This window comes from Coregonus lavaretus (genome assembly GCF_964263955.1).
Source record: "Coregonus lavaretus genome assembly, chromosome: 28".
Classification (NCBI taxonomy): domain Eukaryota; kingdom Metazoa; phylum Chordata; class Actinopteri; order Salmoniformes; family Salmonidae; genus Coregonus; species Coregonus lavaretus.
The window spans coordinates 36,388,406-36,404,933 of NC_140015.1; the positions used below are offsets into that span (position 1 = coordinate 36,388,406).

Genomic DNA, 16,528 nt, shown 5'->3' on the forward strand with positions numbered 1-16,528 from the left:
TAATTATTGTTTTGATTAAATTAATTTAATACAATGAGCATGGATAACACATGAAATGGCTTCTGCAATGAATAAACACTGTTGATATGAATAACCCTGTGTCCTACCTTTGCTGCATTTCAAGGGCCTGCATCATTGACCTGTCAATGCCTGTTGGCAGCCCGGTGACACTGACCTCAGAGTGTCCCAGGACTTGAAAGACAGTGTCGGCCACCTGGGACAGCCGCTTTGCAGGTGGTCCACCCCCTAGAAAGAAACAGTCAATGAACACAGTACTTAGGCATGTAAATTAACTTTGCCAGCAGGAGCAAATTGCCAGATTATGTGGTAGGCCATAGTATTTTGCTCACCTGTGAGTGAGGATTCCCGCTTGTGTGCTGCAATCTCATCTTTTGCCTTGGACTGCAGCACATACCACCTTTTCTCACAATCGTCGCCTGTCCGCACCACCAGTGGAAAAGAGGCATTGATTGTTTGGGATATTGTGTCCCAGGCGCGCCTCTTGCCTTGGCTAGTGACAGTTGGGTCAAATTTTCCTCGTAACATACCTTTATGTTCGTTCACCAACTGGGCCAGCAACAAACCTTGCTCCTCAGTCCAGTTCGGCTTGCGATTCCTTTTTTTCTCCATTTTCTGTGTTTGTAGGATATTTGTTAACAAGCCTTCATAAATAGACCAGCCAGCAATCACAGACATTGTTAAAAGCTGAGCTGTGTTACCCTCGTTAAGTTCACACTGAGTTGTAACGTTGCAATTTCTACTTCATTAAGGACAGCCCCTTGAGATAGGCCATCTTGTTTTCAATGGGGTCCATATGGAAGTGAAAGTACAAAATATGCCAGCTAGGATATTAATATGAGCAAATGAGACACAAATCATTATTTGAACAGGGTGTAATGAGCTTAAGTTTTCACATATTTTAGATTCTAATGTTAGGCTATAACCCCTACAGCTTACTATTCATTTTCCAGATATTTTCTTGAATGTGAAATATTATTTACAATTATAGTCTGCATAAGATTAGAGTGTATAATTATGTTTATTGATTTGAGGGTACATCCTTTGCTCATTATCACCAAAAGTTCATTTTCATCAAACTTGTAGGATCAACCAATCACGGCTTTTGAAATGATGACTCATACCTAGCAACGGGGTCAACCACACCTCCTCACTAAGATAGGATTTTTCATCCATTCCTGGCTCAGAGTTCACTGAAAATGTTCTGGAATCACTTGGCTCCTGGCAAGGAATTTTTAGGTTAAGTTAGGAGCTCTCTGAGAGGATTCTCAGAATCTTTAAGGATACGGGCCCTGGTCTCATTAGCTCCTTATTTAGTTCAGTTCATTCGGTTTGTGCCTTGTGAGGTATTGTTTGTTTTGACTCTACTAAGCCTTTTCATAGCTTGTTTGTGAGAACCAGTAATAGCCTTCAGTGCTAGTTTTTGATTCTCCTGCTTGTTTGCCTACCTGTGTTAGACCATTGCCTGCCTGTGACCATGATTCCTGCCTTTTGCGAAGGCGAAATAAACACCTGCCTCGCTCTGCGCGTGAACCTACACTTTTTTCTCCCTGAGTATTCATTACAGTATCCCTGTACAATTAAAAGACAACATTCCCGCATCCCATTAACATTGTCCCTGAGCAGGGTTTGCTAGCATGTGAGTCATCTCAGCCAGTTTGTTGTAAAACAGCTCAGCTCGCTAGCTAAATGCTAATTTGTGACGCTAGCAGATTGCTTCAAAACTCGGGAGCTCATGGGGGCTTCAGGAGCCTGCGGGTTAGATGGTTCCACCATGGGCAACAACAACTGGCTATTAGTTCATTTTCAGCCAAATATGTTCAACTCATAGGTAGTTTATCCAGTAACCACCATATTTATAAGGATAGCTACTGACTAAATTGTAGCTAGACTCGTGAGCTCATTGGCACACAGGGTACATTAGCAAACTGGTTAGACATGTTTACGCCACGGGTATCAATAACTGGCAACTAGTTAGTTTTCAGACATATGTTCAACGCATTAGTTTATCCACTGAACATCCCACTTAGGCTCATTACATCAGTCTTGAATGGTTTTTGAGAAAATAATTGCTGTATTCAAATATGGCCGCACTGTACCTCCTGTGTCATCCTGTGAAACCTGTTCATTGCTGCTTGCAGCTAAATTTAGAGTTCTAATTGAGAAATGTATTATTCCACATGACTGGCTAGTTTTAAACATATTGAAATAAATATTGTTAAAGTTCTACTGAAGAATACACACGTATTTATTTTCATCCAGAAACAAAAAAAACATGCAAGATTTGTGAAGACACAAATAGACCAACATTTCTTTAAATATTGTTGTTAAAAGCAAATGAATAATTTAATGCCAGAATTCTAAATGGTCGATCTCACATCGAGAACCAAAGGAGAAATATAAAATGACGGCTGTATAAACAATGAGGATGGTGAGATAGATACAGAAACAGATCAAGTCCACTTTGTTGGCAAAGCGATGGTGTCTAACTTTTTTCTGGTCTTGTGCAGCCATTTTGTTGAGAAACTTCACCACCTTCAGGAGGGGTGAATTCTTCTCTTCCTCTGAGGCTTTCAGTTTGATGACAGTAATATCAGGCCTGGATTCTAGACAAATTAAATGAGAGAAAAAAAAATGATAACAATTAATATAGCATAATTTTGTAAAAACCACTCAGGACATAGTTTTCAGTGACAGATTAAACATCAAATGGAGTAGCTGGCGAGACAAATGATGGTAACAAGAAAATATGCTGGGAAGACGTCAACTGCATGCTTTAACTGCAGCTAAAGGGTAAGAATGGTTGTGCATTAATAAAATACCTTTTGACTTGTTTATGGTGATGATTTTCTTTAACCCTAAAAGTGCCCAAATATTTAGACTCCTAAAAGCGCCAACAGGGGTCATATTTGACCCCAAATTGAATGGCAAAAATAAACAGTCAAACAGTAACACTTTTTCTTTTATTAACCTTTTGTAACACAAGTAAAATGGTTTAAATTCCCCAAAATAAGCATATATCTTTACAAAATCACACATTTATATTCACATTTGCCGTTTCAAAATAAACATCTGTATGTTTTTCATGTTTTGAACAGATATTTCGATACATTTCATCCATAGCCACTTGTTATGAACATTTGTCTGTTATTCATTCAAAGTGTTGTGTTTCTGTGATACTCAGAGGCTGAGAAATTGCAGATTGAGCTAAATCTGGTACGACCTACGATGGCCACCAGTATGGCCGATAATCAGACTTTTAGCTCTAACCTTGGAATGCTATGGGCTATCAATTCAGTTCAAATTGCATCTGAAAGATTAGACTCTCTCGACTTGGTATAGAGACATTGACTGGAAGCTAAATGTGTATTTGAATTTGTTGTAATTTTTTAGTTATAGTAGCTGCCACGCCCCCAAGGGGCCAAATCTGGGTTCGCTCCATATCTATATCTTTTTAGAGTACATACATCTACCTCTATTCCAAATTTGGGGATTTTATCACAAAGTTTACTATTGAGTCTATTGAATCTAGTAAACAAAATATGTATTATTTTTCATTCCTCCATATTAACACAGAAATCATAATAAATTGCGTTATTTTGGTGGTAACTAGTTGCTTGGCAAAGTCCAAAAATGTCAGAAGGATCAAAAAAAGGTTAAATATTATATTTTTTTTTTACCACTTGGGGTCAAAATGTACCCTTGTTGGCGCTTTTAGGATTAATGGGTTACCCAGTAAAACTGGTTGCAGTAAAGTCATTATGACATTATGGTCAGGTTATAAAGGGTTGTATAAGGACTAGGGCTGTCAAACAATTAATTAGAGAGAAAAAATGACATTCCAAATTTGCTCCAAAGTGAGCTGTAATTTTTTTATACAAAAAAAAGAACATTACAAAAATATGAATGTCTTGATTTTGTCAAAATAACAGTTTGTTAAATTTGGTAAATTGAGAAAGCACATTTTATTTCACCTCAATATCAACTTATTTTTACATGGCATTGTACATTTTTGCAGTATAGGTTATGTATTTGGGATGTTTTCAGTGTATTTTCAACCCTTTTAGACAATGCGATTAATCAAACAAAACAAAAAATGATAGTGCACGAAAAATTACCAAAAGTTAACTCGAGTTAACTGCTTAACTCTGACAGCCCTAATAAGGACGTTTTGTTAACGTCTTCTTTGGCAACCAGAAAAATATATCTTGCTCTGTGGGTAACTGAGATGACAGAAGAATTAAAAAGTTTACCCTCTTCATTGTCTGTGTCTTTATGCGGTGAGTCTTTGGACTTGGAGCGGCTGCAGGGCCAGAGAGTGCCACACTTAGCCAGACGTGTGAGCACCATAGACTGCAACATGCTCAACACCAGGATGACCAAACAGAAACAGAAGTGCTTTCCTATGGAGAACAACAAGAGAGAGAGATGTGTGAGTGTTATATGGTGGCAGAGAGGTGCTGTATACATGAAACCGATGTCAGTGTGCTGCTAACAGTATAGCTTCCTTTACTGTCCCTGTAACACACTGGGCTCGAACTAGTGATCCTCTGCTCACAAACATCGGCCGTCCTCCTTGACAACGTGCCAACCAATTGTGCTATAGAAAAATATCAAATTTGATAGCTCTCTTGGCAACATTTCAAGCTAGCTGTGGAGTGAGCTTACTGCACATTCTTAAAGGGCGGCTGAACGTCCTGATTTGGCCTCGTTTTAGATTTGTCTCATAAAATGCTAGCGGCCATGACTGAAGCCAAACAAAAGTTATCTTTGGGGTGTGGTTGGATGTGGGTGTTTCTTGGGTGTGTCTTTGCCATTCAATTACATAAAAGGGTAGTAACGTTAGTGTAGTGACAGCAAGGTAAACTAAGCTAGCTTTGCTATGGCGAGACGTTTTGAAGTTGAGAACTTCACCCCACCTGAGTGACTCGCCATCTCAAGATGGTCATCTAATTCAGCTCTATGTGTAGGCTAAAGTAGAGAAGAGGCGAATAGATAATATTTTGTGTTGAACATATGTTTAGCCAAGCTGGGGGGGGGGGGAGCTGGCTAGCCTGTCTTACCTTAGCTGGCATATATTTCTCTGTCAAATCAAAAGTATGCCAAGAACCAGTGTCTGGAATGTTTCATGAGACACTCATTCTACAAAACCTTGCTGCGAAAAGACCCTACAACTTAGTTCAACGTTACATCACTTCATGTAAATACATGTTACCTTGGAAACGATATCAATTACTGCGAGTTGAATGCAGCGGTCTTCAGTCAGCTCAGCGGTCCTACAACACATTGTGTTGTGACAAAACTGCACATTTTAGAGTGGCCTTTTATTGTCCCCAGCACAAGCTGCACCTGTGGAATTATCATACTGTTTCATCAGCTTCTTGATATGCCACACCTGTCAGGTGGATGGATTATCTTGGCAAAGGAGAAATGCTCACTAACAGGGATGTAAACAAATTTGTGCACAACATTTTAGAGAAATAAGCTTTTTGTGCGGGTGGAACATTTCTGGGATCTTTGATTTCAGCTCATGAAACATGGGACCAACACTTTACATGTTGCGTTTATATTTTTGTTCAGTATAGAACATCACAGGTTGTACTGTGCATGTCAGTTTATGAACTTGACATATCATCATTAGATACTGTAGATATCAGCATATCGCCACATCTCCCCCTTAAGCAAGATGGCTGATCCCATAATGGTCTGAGATGAGCCACCCGGACAGCTGATGAAATGGTGGGTTTGCACAACCGAAGAATTTCTGCACAAACTGTCAGAAACAGTCTCAGGGTAGCTCATCTGCGTGCTCGTCATCCTCACCAGGGTGTTAACATGACTGCAGTTTTTTCCGACTTCAGTGGGCAAATTCTCACCTTCGATGGCCACTGGCATGCTGGAGAAGTGTGCTCTTCACGAATGAATCCTGGTTTCAGCTGTACCGGGCAGATGGCAGACAGCGTGTTTGGCGTTGTGTGGGTGAGCGGTTTGCAACGTTGTGAACAGAGTGCCTCATGGTGGCGGTGGGGTTATGGTATGGGCAGGCATAAGCAACGGAAAATAAACACAATTGCATTTTATTGATGGCAATTTGAATACACAGAGATACAGTGACGAGATCCTGAGGCCCATGGTCGTGCCATTCAACTGCCACCATCACCTCATGTTTCAGTATGATAATGCACTGCCCCATGTCGCAAGGATCTGGACACAATTCCTGGAAGCTGAAAATGTCCCAGTTCTTCCATGACCTGCATTCTCACCAGACATGTCACCCATTGAGCATGTTTGGGATGCTCTGGATCAATGTGTGTTCCAACAGCACGTTCCAGTTCCCGCCAATATCCAGCAACTTTGCACAGCCATTGAAGAGGAGTGGGACAACATTCCACAGGCCACAATCAACAGCCTGACCGACTCTATGTGAAGGAGATGTGTCGCGCTGCATGAGGCAAATAGTGGTCACACCAGATACTGACTGGTTTTCTGATCCACACCCCTACTTAAAAAAAAAAAAGGTATCTGTGACCAACAGATGCATATCTGTATTCCCAGTCATGTGAAATCCATAGATTAGGGCCTAATGAATTTACTTCAATTGACTGATTTTCTTATTTGAACTGTAATTTTTGCCCTAGAATATAGACAATGTTGTTGTCATGTTTTCTAGCTCGCTAGCTGCTTAATTTGCAAATCTGACTTGAAACTAGTTAGCTTCCCACTGGGCACACATTGGTTGAATCAACGTTGTTTCCACGTCATTTCAATGAAATTACGTTGAACCAACATGGAATAGACATTGAATTGATGTCTGTGCCCAGTGGGTAGTTAGTTAGCTAGCAGGGATCATTTGGCTAGCCAGTTTGAGTAGAAACATTATTGAAAGCAAGCTGGCTACATCCAAGCCCGGGTGGGCGGGATTGCTAATTTACAACCATTCCATTGGTTCATTTTCTACCAGTCAATTGCATTTGACATTTTTCGTCATTTAGCAGACGCTCTTATCCAGAGCGACTTACAGTAGTGAATGCATACATTTTCATATTATTCTTTTTTTATACTGGTCCGCCGTGGGAATCAAACCCACAACCCTGGCGTTGCAAGCACCATGCTCTACCTGAGCTACGCAGGACAACCAGGCAAAACGAACTTGCCCAATCTTCCACAAACAACACGGTGCCACCTGGGCAAAAGGGGGCATGAATTGTTGACATGATTGGAATCCAAACCCAACCATCATTTACGTTTTGACGCACTCTGGTACCAAACTCAGTTTTGGAATAGGCTGATTTTATGACAAAAATTCTCCTACAATAGAATAAATGTTTCTGACTCATATCAATGCCAGATAGGCCGTCTACAAAGGAATGTGTTGGTTTTTAGGGTGCAGTCGCTCTATAACTCCGTTACATACACACCCGTTATAACAAAATGCTGTTTCATTCTGGTGCATTACACACAGGATACTCACGGATGATGGGGCTGCACTGGCCTCCTCCGGGCAGAAGGTCCTTGAGGATGTTGACGAACATGATGAAGCTGAGAACCAGTTTAACCTTGAAGGGGATGCGCTTGCTCTCTCCCAGCGGCAGGGCAAAGCTCACCACATCAGCCAAGATGATCAGTATGCTGGGCAGGACCAGGGACAGAAACGGGGTTTCGGGCCGCATTTTCAGCGACACCTGTGAAGTCAGACAGGTAAGCCAGGCAGAAATAATTTGTTTTTGAGTAAATGTATTGTCTTTGACTGTAAATGTTTTTTAATCTATGCCCTTAAAAATAGGAAGAGTAAGGTATCTTTATATGTCCCCAAAAAAAAAATAATCACGAGGAGCACTCACTAACCCATAGATAGTTGCGATCATCTCTGCCTCCTTTAGCATTGAGTTCCACTGCCTCGGTTAGCCAGTCCCCGCGGTTTGCGCTAGTTTTGCTCACATTCCCAAAGGTTAGGAACATGCCACATCCTGGAAAAGCAGATCTTTTATACTAGTTCACTCACTCAAAGATCATACCACAGCTTATAACAAAATTGTTTTTGTTTATATCAATAGGCATTATGGGTGTAATGATTCACAAAATGTTTGGTTTGGTTCATTCCTTGATTTTTGGCTCTTGGTTCACTTTTATCTTGGTTCTCAGGAGGAGGTGGAAAAACTACCACACAAATAAAAAGTAACTTTTATACAATGGACATTTTGACAATTGCATGATTGCCCCTATCACTCGCATTGATTTTTTGTTAGCGGTGGCTAAAGTTAGCTGAAGTTTGTTCAGAGAAAACCGAACCATGGATTACAGTTTCTCCTGGCCCATACTACTTTTAGGGTGAAGAACCATCTAACATCAAGTTGTAAAATCCTGAACTTCTGCTTTGAGGCTAGGCTAAAGCTTACCATTTACCCACACATTTTTCTATTTCACGCTACTGCCTTGAACTAGGCTATACAAAAAAATTATAGCTTGCATCTGTTATGTTGTTAATATAATTCTTATTTGTTCTTAACTTATGAATTTAACTTAATTAATTTGGAAGTTAACTTTAGTTAAAGATACAATCTGTAGTAGGGGAAACAACAAAAAAGTTTAAGATCTTTGATAGGCTGATGTGGAATTTGTTACAGGAAATAATCACTGCCACCTGGTGAGGTTAGCATATGGCTAAATCTGCCAGGTTATGTAATGGGAACAGCTATCATGCAGCCTTTGATCACGTACAACTACGTCAACAATTGTCTGATGCTTAAACTTTAACTAAAATGTTCTATAATGTTCGCAAGTATGGCCCCACTGTGTCCAGCCCACTAACAAGCACCTAAATAAATACTAGACAGTCAGGATGCATCGAAAATTCCAAAGACGACTGTCACGCCCTGACTCAGGGGACGCTAAATGTTGAGTCAGGGTGTGTATATTCTTTGTTGAGCGTTTTCTATGTTTATTATCTAGTATGTGTATTTCTATGTTGGCCGGTGTGGTTCCCAATCAGAGGCAGCTGTCGCTCGTTGTCTCTGATTGGGGACCTATTGGCACTGTCTAGTTGTGGGATCTTGCTCCGTGTAAGGTTTGTTTTCTGTACTACCTTCTAAACGTTTATTGTTTTGTCGTGGTGTTTATTCAGTTTAAATAAACATGTACGTATATCACGGTGCGCCTTGGTCTGACCCGTCTGTCAACGAACGTGACAACGACAAATAAACTGAAATGCATTATATACTAAATTGCATTAGGCTATACAGACAAACATTTTGTTGTTGTTGTTTTTGGTTAGTAAGATCTTTGGTAAGTAATTGTGTGCAAGAGCCGTTTAGCAGGCAAAATTAGGTTTGAAATGATGCACTTACCACTAATTGCCCACACATTAAGGGCGATGGCGCAGAAATCTGAAGCGAAGGGGTAATTGTATAGATTGACCTCACAGCCCACCACAGTATTCATGATGACCATGTGCTCTACGGTCCCATTGCTGTGCACCAGCAAATCCTTGTTGCCGTGCTTCATCGTTGTTTGCACTCTTTAGACACGAGAGGTTGAGGACAGACAACTGAGGATTGATATACTAAAACTGTCACACCTAAACATTTGGCCAATCAAAACATATTAGTACTGTATCTCTAATTCTGTCCATGTTTCACTCGCTATTTAAAAGATCACACATAAATTGACTAATATTATAAAATCTAAACGAAAAAAATATATATAAACATAACAGGCTATTGTATTCTGTTGTAAGTGGACTCACCCATTAGTCACATGGAGATCAGGAGTCCAGATTTTGCTGACAGGCAGGACCACCATATCATGATGATAGACTGATGTGTCCCATGATAAGTCAGGGTCTTCCCAAGACTGTAGTTTAGAATCATAATCATGAGTAGTATTACAAAATGTCACATTTACTTAAATGTCTCCCTGGATGTTTTGTGCGTACACTCTTAGAAAAAGGGGTTCCAAAAGGGTTATTCGGCTGTCCCCATAGGACAACCCTTTAAGTCCCCTGTAGCTCAGTTGGTAGAGCATGGCACTTGCAACGCCAGGGTTGTGGGTTCGTATCCCACGGGGGGCCAGTATAAAAATGTATGCACTCACTAACTGTAAGTCGCTCTGGATAAGAGTGTCTGCTAAAATGACTAAAATGTTTTAAAAAATGTTCCAGGTAGAACCCTCTGTTCCCAAAATGGTTCTACCTGGAACCAAAAAGGGTTCTTCAAAGGGTTCTCCTATGGGGACAGCCGAATAACCCTTATAGGTTCTAGATAGCACCTTTTTATCTAAGAGTGTACATACCAGCGGGACTTCCAGACGACTCTCGAAGCGGAGGTTTTTTGTGTCCTATTAGGAAGAGAATAATTCATCATCACATAATGATAGAAATGTCAATAGGTTATCTCTGAAACTCATCACATTGTACAAAACTAAATTAAAAGGAACAGAAAGGGACTTACGACAGACAGAGTTTCGTACACTATTAACGGCACACGAATAATTGAGATGCACCGTCGAGACTGTGGCTGACTCAGAGCTTCTTTCGCAATCAGCATGCTGGCCAGACATCGACGTGTCGTACAGGATGGTGTGGTTGCACTGGATGAAGTGGCTGTGTTTGATGATTGGCCTGCGTTGGCTGTGTTGGATGGTTGGACTACACTGGCTGTATTAGATAGTGGCTGGATAGTAGTAATTGCTGCGTTGGATAGAGTGCCTGATGAAGATACTGTGGAACCAGAGATGGGTATTTAATTTCAGAATATAACATTGGATTTATATAGCGCTTTTCTAGGAACCAAAGATCCTTTCCAATAGTTCAACACAGTACAATAAATTACTAACACAGTCAAAATGAAATGAGAAGGTTGTAGCATGTCTTCATAGTAGTGACTCACTGTGAAAAGTGATCATGCTCTCTATATACAGTATCTAAACCTGATACTCTATCACTAGTCCATTATCCGCAACGTTCTGAGAACAATATGTTTCTTAGAGCTTGGTAAGTGCACGGTTGTTCTATGGTTATTTTGCATACAACCTTCCCACAACTGTTCTGGGAATGGTGCAGGATAGTTGCTTGGCTTTGGAATGTTCTAAGAATATTCTTTAAAAAAATATATTCCATTCTCAGAAAGTTAAGAAAATGTTCTATAAAAACAACAAGGAAAACATTTTAATGTTCAGAGAATGTTCTAAGATTGTTATCTAAAAACATATACAGTGGGGAAAATAAGTATTTAGTCAGCCACCAATTTTGCAAGTTCTCCCACTTAAAAAGATGAGAGAGGCCTGTAATTTTCATCATAGGTACATGTCAACTATGACAGACAAAATGAGATTTTTTTTCTCCAGAAAATCACATTGTAGGATTTTTTATGAATTTATTTGCAAATTATGGTGGAAAATAAGTATTTGGTCAATAACAAAAGTTTCTCAATACTTTGTTATATACCCTTTGTTGGCAATGACACAGGTCAAACGTTTTCTGTAAGTATTCACAAGGTTTTCACACACTGTTGCTGGTATTTTGGCCCATTCCTCCATGCAGATCTCCTCTAGACCAGTGATGTTTTGGGGCTGTCGCTGGGCAACACGGACTTTCAACTCCCTCCAAATATTTTCTATGGGGTTGAGATCTGGAGCCTGGCTAGGCCACTCCAGGACCTTGAAATGCTTCTTACGAAGCCACTCCTTCGTTGCCCGGGCGATGTGTTTGGGATCATTGTCATGCTGAAAGACCCAGCCACGTTTCATCTTCAATGCCCTTGCTGATGGAAGGAGGTTTTCACTCAAAATCTCACGATACATGGCCCCATTCAATCTTTCCTTTACACGGATCAGTCGTCCTGGTCCCTTTGCAGAAAAACAGCCCCAAAGCATGATGTTTCCATCCCCATGCTTCACAGTAGGTATGGTGTTCTTTGGATGCAACTCAGCATTCTTTGTCCTCCAAACACGACGAGTTGAGTTTTTACCAAAAAGTTATATTTTGGTTTCATCTGACCATATGACATTCTCCCAATCCTCTTCTGGATCATCCAAATGCAATCTAGCAAACTTCAGACGGGCCTGGACATGTACTGGCTTAAGCAGGGGGACACGTCTGGCACTGCAGGATTTGAGTCCCTGGTGGCGTAGTGTGTTACTGATGGTAGGCGTTTGTTACTTTGGTCCCAGCTCTCTGCAGGTCATTCACTAGGTCCCCCCGTGTGGTTCTGGGATTTTTGCTCACCGTTCTTGTGATCATTTTGACCCCACGGGGTGAGATCTTGCGTGGAGCCCCAGATCGAGGGAGATTATCAGTGGTCTTGTATGTCTTCCATTTCCTAATAATTGCTCCCGCAGTTTATTTCTTCAAACCAAGCTGCTTACCTATTGCAGATTCAGTCTTCCCAGCCTGGTGCAGGTCTACAATTTTGTTTCTGGTGTCCTTTGACAGCTCTTTGGTCTTGGCCATAGTGGAGTTTGGAGTGTGACTGTTTGAGGTTGTGGACAGGTGTCTTTTATACTGATAACAAGTTCAAACAGGTGCCATTAATACAGGTAACGAGTGGAGGACAGAGGAGCCTCTTAAAGAAGAAGTTACAGGTCTGTGAGAGCCAGAAATCTTGCTTGTTTGTAGGTGACCAAATACTTATTTTCCACCATAATTTGAAAATAAATTCATTAAAAATCCTACAATGTGATTTTCTTGATTTTTTTTTCTCAATTTGTCTGTCATAGTTGATGTGTACCTATGATGAAAATGACAGGCCTCTCTCATCTTTTTAAGTGGGAGAACTTGCACAATTGGTGGCTGACTAAATACTTGTTTCCCCCACTGTACATTTCCTTCTCAGCGTCAACAAAACTCTTTCCTCTACCTTGTGTTCAGGTGTGTTGGCCGCATCCACTAATTGGCCACACCTGATCTTAATCAGTGCTTGTTACCTTTGAAATGGGGTCTGTTATATGAGTAAAAAAATATGGCATGCTAGCTCCATCCTGGTGTCACAGTGGACTAATTCCATGAATAGAGAACATTTGAATCTCACTGATGCAGTGTCACAAAAAATGTGTTTGCATGATTAATGCCTAAGGAAATGAATTCCCATGTGTCCTATCTGTGTTCAAAAAAGTTAACCCAAAATAAACTAGAAGTGTTATTAAAAGTATTTTTGAAACATTCAGTTAACAATTTTAAGGAAGTTATACAAAAACCTCAAAATAATCTAATTTTCATTCCAGCAAAACCTTCGAAGCTTTCAACTTTCCAGCTGAAATAATACATTTAATAAAAATGTTATATGAATGTCATGAAGCAAAAATATACACAAATAATACATTATCTGATGAAATTCTTTAGAAAGGGGCACAAATCAGGGATGTCCCCTCTCCCCTCTCCTGTTAGCACTGGCAATTGAACCGCTTGCAGAAAGACAGGACCCAAACTTAACAAGTATCAGTATTGGTAAACATGAATATAGACTCAACTTATTTGCAGATGATCTCATGATATACATGACCAATTTTGAAAACTCAATGCCCCCTTTGCTAAACATAATTTCAGAATACTCTAAAATCTCAGGATATAAAATGTACATGGAAAAAACTAAATAATGGCAATAGGAAAATGTCATGAATAACTCACGATCTACAGCAATCCTTTAAGTGAACCACAAAAAAATATGAAAAACTTAGGATGGTTAATAAGTGACAACAAACAACAATTATATAAAGATAACTTTATTCCACAACAATATGAAAGCAGATCTAATTAAATGGAACAATCTTCCCAAAAATCTTACATGTAGAATAAACCTCTTCAGAATGGTATGGATTCTAAAGTTTTGGTGTTTATTTTCGGTAATACCAATTTCCCCACTAAAGACATTCTTTAAAAAAGTATACTCGGTCACAACACCACTTTATATGGGCAAATAAAATTCGTAGAATAAAAAGGAACGTTTTATATCTTCCTAAGTCGGAGGGTGGTTTTAACCTTCCAGACTTGGAATTGTATCAACTCGCTACCAAAGGCTTTTTACTTGCAACATATAGTTAAATGCACTAAAGAGGAACAATGGGTACATATTGAAGATGCGCATGCTCATCCCAAGAGTATTTTCTTTTTGTTTTTGTCTATTTTCAAAAGGATAAAGCTAAGAACATTAACAACTTCATAGTTAAGAACACTATAACAATATGGAAGAAAATTAAACGTATTCTACAAGAACCAATATCACTCCCTAAAAACACAAACCTATGGAACAATCCTTGGATAGCTTTTCAGAATTCATCGATAAATTGGTCTATATAGAAATCTAAAGGAATGGAAACCGTAAATGACTTGGTAACAGGAAATACATTTATTTCCATGACAGAATAAAATGCAATTTTGGACTGTCCAATGTAGATATTTTCAAATACATGCAACTTAAAAGTTACATATCACGAAATTTCGATTTGAAATCTTTTAGACATCAGAGCAACCTTGAGGGAATCTTATTTGAGTCAGAAAAGGATGTTCATATGATAGGAAAGATATACAAAACATTGCAGAGAGCATATCCAACTAACAATCTCTTAAAACTATTGGAACCAAGACTTAAAAAGAACTGATGTTGGCACAAGATGGAGGGAATGTTGGAGCATAACTAACAAAATTACAGTTGATGAAAATGTATGCTTAATCCAGTATAAACTAAAGTATATAAATTATTATACAAGAGAAAAAATGAACAAATTCAGAGTCATGTCTTAAGTGTAAAACGTATTACTAAAATGACTCAATAATCCATGCTATAAAGTCCAAAAGTTATGGGCGGAGCTAGAAAGTTGGCTGTCAGAAGTATTACAATGTAAACTTACTTTTAATCTGCCTGTCTGCATATTTAATAAAATATATTAGATATAATTTTTTTTAAAGAACTCCCAGGAAAACTTTCAAGGAACCAGAGTAAAACGGTATCAGAACCTTCCTGCAACCTAAAAATAAAAGTTTCACTTATGTTCTTAGAACATTTAAAAAACGTTCGGTTTTACCAGTCAGTAAACGTATGGCTGTGTTCCCACAACCAATGTGAAACCAAAAACATACGTTCCCACAACATCCAAGGAACCAAATGTGCTAGCTGGGTTATATTTATTTTATTTTTCATTGTTAGAATTTTTTTCATGACTTTAATAATATCATCTGTTTGTGACAGACAATGAAAATAAAAATGTTATTAATTTTGCAGCTTGCAATCGCATATAATAAAAAAAATGTACACTGTTTACTTCATATCTGCTAATAGGAACAAAGATTACATTATTCTAGCGCAATTCGCGCCTGTTTTAAGAAGAGTAAAATGGAGCCCAATATCTTACCTGTTAACAAGAGTAGGGAGAAGAGACAACATTTCAGCTTGCTGTGGTCCATGGGTCTCATTCCTGCATGTCCTCCTGTCCCAAAGCATATAGAGTCAGTTGGACATTGGTATACAGTCTTAGGAGAAATTAAGACGAGTTTCCTCTAATGAAACTGTTAGAAGAAGGACTGAAAACCTACCTTTAGCTGCTTAGTGATCACCACTTGCCTTCTCCTGTCCTCTCTAGCCAGTAACACACCTGGGATGACCCTTATAAAGGCTGCTCTGGGACATTTTGTCACAGCAGACTTCCACGAGAACATACACACCCCTACAAACTGTCTACATGTGAATATGATCCTCGTTATTGTACAGGATGTGCTTGGCTATAATCCCAAAATAATGAGTTTTTAAATTAACCTTCCAGGATTCATTTCACCATCTTGTGTAAACAACCACAACAGACTGGTAATTACTATTTGTGACTGGTCAGAAGGGGATATACTGTACCTCCACCTGCCATTAAACCCTACAGTTGGCTGTATGTTAAACTGGACCTCAATAGGACCGTAGGCTATTATCATATTGTTGAGCATACAGACTTCATACATACAATAATACAAAAGGGATTGAGTTGGTTTATTTGAAAAAAAGACAAAGCATTGTGGTTTCAGTGGTACTGCTTCCTCTCTGGGTAATGGAGAAAGGTTGCTAACTCCTCACTGGTGGTTCATAAAGCAGCTTGTTTTGACAGCTGGTTGTGGACTAATTGTCTGGACATCTGAACCTACCCACAGTTTAAATTAGAGAGTAACTCTGACTGATGTAATACTGTTTATGTATAGCATCAGAAGGGTTAGCACGGTGGTCCTTCCTCTGATGAAAGCATCAGGAACAACTGAATCATTTACAGACTTTTCTGTTGAGAGTAACTGGATGTACTGGGGAGGTCCACATGTACACTGCACCTCTACCATGACGACAGTAGATGGGTCATGGCAAAAATGGTATGCTGACGTTTCAGCAGAAATGTTCCGTTACTGTGTGTTTGATATCCAAAGAGAATAGTATTTACAATGCCATCTCTAATCTGTAAACATGGCAGAAAAACTCATGGGGCAGTTTTCCCAGACATACAGTACCAGTCAAAAGTTTGGAGACACCTACTCATTTAAGGGTTTTTCTTTATT

The 16,528-nt window shown here is 39.4% G+C and overlaps 1 protein-coding gene across 1 annotated transcript; it reads right to left on the reverse strand.

Annotated features, from left to right (window-relative positions):
* Window positions 1-2,247: 2,247 nt before the first annotated feature.
* Window positions 2,248-15,583, reverse strand: LOC311103462 (5-hydroxytryptamine receptor 3A-like). Its single transcript, XM_084145031.1, has 10 exons — window positions 15,539-15,583; window positions 15,358-15,432; window positions 10,464-10,732; window positions 10,306-10,350; window positions 9,761-9,867; window positions 9,363-9,532; window positions 7,864-7,985; window positions 7,490-7,700; window positions 4,272-4,421; window positions 2,248-2,624 (listed from the first exon to the last, which is right to left on the reverse strand). The coding sequence occupies exons 2-10, from the start codon at window positions 15,416-15,418 to the stop codon at window positions 2,365-2,367; spliced, it is 1,395 nt and encodes a 464-aa protein (XP_084001157.1). The 5' UTR covers window positions 15,419-15,432; window positions 15,539-15,583; the 3' UTR covers window positions 2,248-2,364.
* Between the last annotated feature and the right edge of the window lie 945 nt (window positions 15,584-16,528).

Bases quoted from the DNA above. Each gene is read 5' to 3' on its own strand.
- LOC311103462 (XM_084145031.1), bottom strand. From the start codon at position 15,418: ATGAGACCCATGGACCACAGCAAGCTGAAATGTTGTCTCTTCTCCCTA. The intron at 10,351-10,463 runs GTAAGTCCCTTT...TCTTCCTAATAG, and splicing joins TGTACGAAACTCTGTCTGTC to GACACAAAAAACCTCCGCTT. The intron at 9,868-10,305 runs GTATGTACACTC...TCTAAACTACAG, and splicing joins GTCGTCTGGAAGTCCCGCTG to TCTTGGGAAGACCCTGACTT.